The following is a 6,224-nucleotide window of genomic DNA, read 5'->3' as shown; positions in this document are numbered from 1 at the left end:
GCATCTTTTCACGAGAGAAAAAAAGAAAAAAGTTTCGAAAATGTTCTTTTTCACTCCCGCCACCCCCTTACCACTCCAGTCCGAAACGATTTTGGCCATTCTTTTTTTTTTTTTTTTAATACGCACTTAAAACCCGTGAGAGAAACGTTTTCGGTTAAAAAAAAATTGTCAATAATTTCAGAGGAAAATGTGAGATTTAAAGGAGAGGTGGCTGTTGTTTCTAGCACATCCCAAAACTTCCCTCCTCATTTCTTTCTCACTCACACATCTATTGATATTTTTCAATTTTTTTCTCCCCATAAACAAATTTTATGGAATGGTGATGTCAAAGTAACACATGTGTAGTCCCAACCAAGCGAGGCCATGTTATGTATGTGTGTAAGAAAAAAAGAACACCTAAAAATATCTTTCGTGTTCATATTCATCTGTCAAATGTAATGCTTATTTGTTCATGTTATTTTGAATTATTCAGGTTCAAGAGGAATGTCCACAATATCTGCTTGTAACTTTGTAAATTTTTTACATACAGATTTGAAATTTTGTCAGTCGGTGCTTTTCTAGCAAAGAATGATGACAGAAACATATTTGCTCATTAATAACACCTCTGGATATGAACAAAGACGATAAGAAAGATACGTTCAAATTTTGCCATTAGTTTCTCATCTAATGAATGATAGAAATTAAATTAGTCACTGTTATTATATCAGCAAGAGTCGTCTTTGTCCCGATATAGAGTGGAAGCCAGCGGGTAATAGCAAAACTTTCCCCAAAAAAAGACACAGAACTCGGAGGTATAAATGTAAAAGAAATTTTTTAAACAGGAGAAATTTCATTCTTTGAACAAAAATTATCTGTCACAGAAATAAAATAATCGCTCAATTCCTTGCCTTTTTTTGCTTTCTAAGAGGTAACGACAGCTATTCCAAATGTCCAAACCCGTCACATGAGACTGGTGTTACAGTAAAATTCGTCAAATAATTTAAACCTACCAAATAATGGGGGCTAATGAGAGGTGTGAATCTACATTTGTCCCAATTTAGTGGTTCCTCCCATCTATTATTGTCTTTATCACAGATCCCTAGACCATAAAAGTTAATATAGTTCTATATTTCTGAGATTAAGAATTTATATAAAGCACACTGTTTAAATTAGTTGGACTGGTGTCTTCGTCTGTTACCTATAAGTGACTGCACTGCATTAACCAACGTCTTCATTCACTATACTATTCCAGTTGTTATTAAACAAAGAGGCTTATAAAACCTCCATTGATGTCTTATGTTGGCTATGTACCAATTGGATCATACAATTCTATATTTCTGAGATGAGGGATTTATATTATGTACACTGTTTCAATTAGTCAGACTGGTGTCCTCATCTTGATTGTTGCTTATATTTCGGCTGTTGTACAGAAACATAATGAAAGCAACAATCAAGATGAAGACACCAGCCCAACTAATGTAAACAGTATACATAAAATATATTTTCCACTTTATCAGTTTATACACTTGAATTGTTTTTCTTTTATCTCTTGGAATTTAGTATAAATTACAAACTTATTACGTTAACGAAAGCAAATATAAATATTTAAAATATTTTTAGTATTAAAATTAATACTTGATATCAATTAATTCCAAAAATACATTTAAAATGTATAAACCAATATCATGTTGGGATCTTTTTGGTTTGACGGGCAACACTTGTTTCCTTAACGAAACTTTCAAACTTGGGATACTGGTAGAATGTGTCATATAAAACATCTTTTTCTCTTAGCCTTCTTAACAAAAATTACTTCTTAATAAGTTATTTCATGTTAAAGTTGTTGTATTTCTGTAATTTCTGAAATTACCGAAATACGACAATTTTTTACATGAAATAACTTCGAATACAAAATTTTTTATCTGTTCTATAACACAAAATATACAAGTATTCGAAGTTTGAAAGTGTTTCGATACCAAAAACACTACATAAAACATAAATGACAAACGTTGCCTGTCAAACCAAAAAGATCCTCATGTTGACTACTGAGTTTTTTTTCTTAATGAGTCAAGACCAAAAGAATTCAGAAAGGTAGAACTAAAGCATGGTCTCGGAAATGGTGAATTGGCGTGGTTTTATACCAAACCTAAATGAAAGTGGTTTTTCGTTGTATATAAAAATGAACAATTTCCAATATCAATGTATTAAATTTTCTAATTACCCTTATTAAAACTAGATTTATAGCTGCCTCGTCTTGTTTATGGAATCTGAATTTAAAGAAAGAGATTCTTACGCTGCCTACATGCTTTATAATGCAATCAGTTCCAATTACTAAATAAATGCAACATGAAGGAATTAAAACGTGAATATAATATAAAATGTTGGATCAAATTTCTACAAATAGTTTATTTGCAATTTCTTCAACACAATATTGTAACTCTTTGAAACTTGGACACATTTATTACAATAAATCATCTAAGATAGGTCAGTAGACGATCTAATCTAAGCATTGGATACCTTATACAATAATACCACATCACAAAATATGTGTGAGTGTATATTAATGAATAATTAAACAAGGTATAGTGATTTGTTAACATTGCTGCTGTCTTCATTCAAAAGATATACCATCAAGGTGCATATATAGTGAATTTTTTTTTAAGGGGATGCAAGAAGAGTGACGTATGTGACATCACATAAAATAACATTTTTTCACCTGAAATGTTAACTGGTAATTACTCTGAATTTCTCCAGAGCAGAATAAAATAACTTCATGGTGTTTATTTACGTTGATCTTGAAATTTCAAAAAATGCTAATGAGTTTGCTAGACAACAATGTCCAGAGTCACAATTCTCATTTACCTGGCGTGACGTGCATGACAAAAATGGATGTGACATAAATGACAAGTTTCATGGTTTAGTCAATGCTGTATAGATTTGGAAAAAATTATCCCAGTATCAATATTTGGTCGAAAATTAACCATTTCAGCGTACCTTTACAGGTGTATAATGGGCATTCTAAAAATTTTTGAAAACCTGTTTTGGTTCATCTCTCTTGATAATGGCTCTGTTGAAAGTATGGAGGATGTTTACTGTCACAGTTCCGATTATTATTAATTTAGAGGTGTGTTCCCAACTTGTCAGAATGATTAAATCAGTTTATTTTCGACCAGCTATTGATATTGGAACAATTTCTTCCAAATCTATACAGCTTTTTATTTGTACCACCTGGTTAACTCTTATTTTCAAGTTCAGATTAATTTGCTATTTATGATGGAAGACCTTGAATATATAAGGAACAAGATGTGGAGATGGCAGTTGTGGATGTTAGTACTTAAAATGAAACTATGAGAACTATTTCTATCACCATCCCCACCAACTTTTTCTTTTTCCTTGGTTCAGCATCTGACATATGGGAAAGTGAATTATAGATTATAGAAGCTTAGAAGATCTAACGTTATGCATCAACATTTAAAGATTTCATGCTTATAGTTCCTTTTGTATTAAAAACCATAGGAGTTTGTTAATGTCAATTTTAGCTTTTCTTTTGTATTTATAATCTTTTGAAATACTTCTCTTTCTCTTACCTTTTAGATTGATCAAGGTGACCTTGGAATGCCTTCAGCTGACTATTTTACTTCAAAAGAACATGAAGACAAATTGAATGCCTACAAGAAATTTGCTGAGAATGTTGCAATTACATTAGGAGCCACTTCTTCCGAGGCTGAAAAGCAAATAGATGAAGCAATTAAACTTGAAATCCAAATTGCAAATGTAATGTATTTACACTTTTCTTTATTGATTTCTATTGTGATTTGTACCTAATTTATCTAACTCTTCCTGGCTATCAATATATTAGGGTTGCTGCTCAGTAGGTTGTATTTCACAAACACAGTTCGACCAACTTCCTTGTATTCAGCTTGGGCTGCAGGCAAAATTAAGCAGTGTTTTCCTCAGTGGAGATGACATTTTTTGTATTGTCTTGAGATTTCAGGTCATTGTTAGTTGACAGTTGAGGAAGTTTACGAATCCCGGAAAATCTTGGTGGAAGAGGAGGTCAAATTGGTGGTGATTTAGATTGTGGTCTTGGTGGTTGTTGCGGTTTACCATCTGTGCCAAGATTGCTCTCTATCTGTTTCGCCTTATCAATAGTTTCCATTGCTGTATCTAACGTTATGGTCGTTAGCAGTTCAATCATGGTTTTCATTTGTTTCTTTTGCCCTGCTTCTTGTTCCTTGAGATTGGGCCATAACTCGTCGTTTGCTGACTTGCTTCTTGAATTGGTTTCATTCATAGAGAAGGGATTCTTGTTGGTCGAAATAACCTTGGAATCTCCCAGGTAGTCGACATTCTTTGTACTTTCTATCATCCATTTGGGTGGATGGAAGATTCTAGTTCCGATGTCAAACTGTTGGAGTTGTTTTTGCTGGACGGCCTGTAAAGATATTTTAAGTTTGTTGTTAAATTTGTCCTCCTGTTGAGCTCTGATGGCCATGTTTATTAAGATCTCTACTTGTTTCCAGTTGTCAGCTTTTGATTCAGCAACAGCATAGTTGTGGAGAGCCTCTGTCAAATATAAAATTAGGTTCAATCCCGGAGGTTGGTAGTTGATATATTTCTTGTTACCCATCAAATGTATAGCTACTTCGTAACACTTGATTGCAGCATCATAAATGTTATATTCCAAATAAATTGCAGCCATCTGCACATAAGTTGCAATGAAATGTGTATCCTTGTTCCCTGCTTTTTGACTGTTCTCTAAGGACTTCTCATATTGTTTCAGTTTCATGTAGATACAGTGTAGATTATAAGAAATTTTGGCTGTGCTATCAGCTGCAACCGTCTCGATTTGTTGGGCACCTTGAAGGAATTTAGCCTTGTCATAAAGATTTGCTGCACTGCTTCACACCTCGGTGAACTCTTTCAGTGGAATCAACGAAGACATGTTGTACTTAACTATTTATAATATAATATAATGCCAATTATATAATCAAACTTTTACAAAAGGTTGACAGTGATTATGGAAGGTCGACATGTTCAATGGTTTGGCCTGTCTATAAAATTTAGAAAAAAAATACGAAGATGAGTTTAGAATGAGTAAGTCTTCAACAAGAAATTATTTAACTTAGAAGAGATGCGTTGAGTCTTTAAAACACTTTTTAGCTATGTCACGTGTCGATATTTAACGCACTTGTCACGATAATTATCAAAAGGATTGGCATCACTTTTGTACGCAAAGACGAAAACAAAATGTGTAACAGTCGATAAAACACTGCTATCTTATTTCACTCAAAACACAACGGAAATATGAGTTTGTTATTGTAAAAAAGTGTAACTAATGTTATTGGAAACCATGCACAGCTGTTAACACGATAGCAACAAAACAAACAAAGTGTTTTGTTGTTAATGTCCGGCGTAAGTGTTGACTGCTATTCAATGAGAAGATTTCTTCTATGTCTGTGGCGGGTCTTTCAACCATTTACATTCGTTCAGTTGTTGTTCTTCAAAATTTAAGGCTTCAAACGTATATATGTATGTATGTATGTATATATATATATATATATATATATATATATATATATATATGTATGCATATTTTATATATATATATGTCAGGTCACTTATGAGGCTCTCATAAGTGCTACTGGTAACATGTAATCCAGTACAACCTGTTGCATGGTCGGGTTGCCGGCGACTAACTTGGCACCCCCACCAGGCTATCCTGGTGAGGAGGGTTGCTAGAAACCCAGCAGGATTAAAAACAAGACCTGTTGAAAGCTCGGATGGACCTAGTGCAGGCTCAATGGTTATCTAGCAATAGCACAGGTACGCAGAAATTCCTGGATGGTGTCTGGCGTGCTGAAAGACCACTGGGAGTGAGGCACCCCTCAGCTTTTGTTGAAGTATGTCTCTAGAAGGTCACTCTGATATAAAACCAGATATGCAGGGAATGGCATTGGACATTTTGGGGATCTTTGGTTTGTGCTAGAGATCACAGCCCTCCCACAACCCTGAGCCTGCGACTCATATTGGCACCAGACATCTTGCTCTGGCCTGTCTCTGGATAATGTCAATAAAGTGGAGAGGATCTACGAGGTGTTGTGCAAGCCTTATTGGACCTAAAACTCTGCACAGGTATTGCTGACCTCTGCTCAATATGTGCATTTTTTTTTCTTTCCCCCTATATATATTTATCTTATTTTTAGTATATATCTATCTTATGTTTAGTATATATTTTCTTCATTTTT

The 6,224-nt window shown here is 34.0% G+C and overlaps 2 protein-coding genes across 2 annotated transcripts in view; one reads left to right on the top strand and one right to left on the bottom strand.

The window, feature by feature from the left end:
* The window catches only part of LOC106877475 (neprilysin-4), a 105,876-nt gene that overhangs the window by 67,101 nt on the left and 32,551 nt on the right, over positions 1–6,224 (top strand). Inside the window, exon 7 of the mRNA XM_052976910.1 lies at positions 3,571–3,750. Coding sequence (XP_052832870.1) covers positions 3,571–3,750 — 180 coding nt within the window. The remainder of the gene's footprint in view (positions 1–3,570; positions 3,751–6,224) is intronic.
* Positions 3,743–5,206, bottom strand: LOC106877478 (neutrophil cytosol factor 2-like). The gene has a single exon (XM_014926388.2). The coding sequence runs from the start codon at positions 4,763–4,765 to the stop codon at positions 4,034–4,036; it is 732 nt and encodes a 243-aa protein (XP_014781874.1). The 5' UTR covers positions 4,766–5,206; the 3' UTR covers positions 3,743–4,033.

This window comes from Octopus bimaculoides, chromosome 26 (genome assembly GCF_001194135.2).
Source record: "Octopus bimaculoides isolate UCB-OBI-ISO-001 chromosome 26, ASM119413v2, whole genome shotgun sequence".
NCBI classification, from domain to species: Eukaryota; Metazoa; Mollusca; class Cephalopoda; order Octopoda; family Octopodidae; genus Octopus; species Octopus bimaculoides.
The sequence above is the reverse complement of the archived record's forward strand: the minus strand, read 5'-3'. Positions and strand labels throughout refer to the sequence as shown.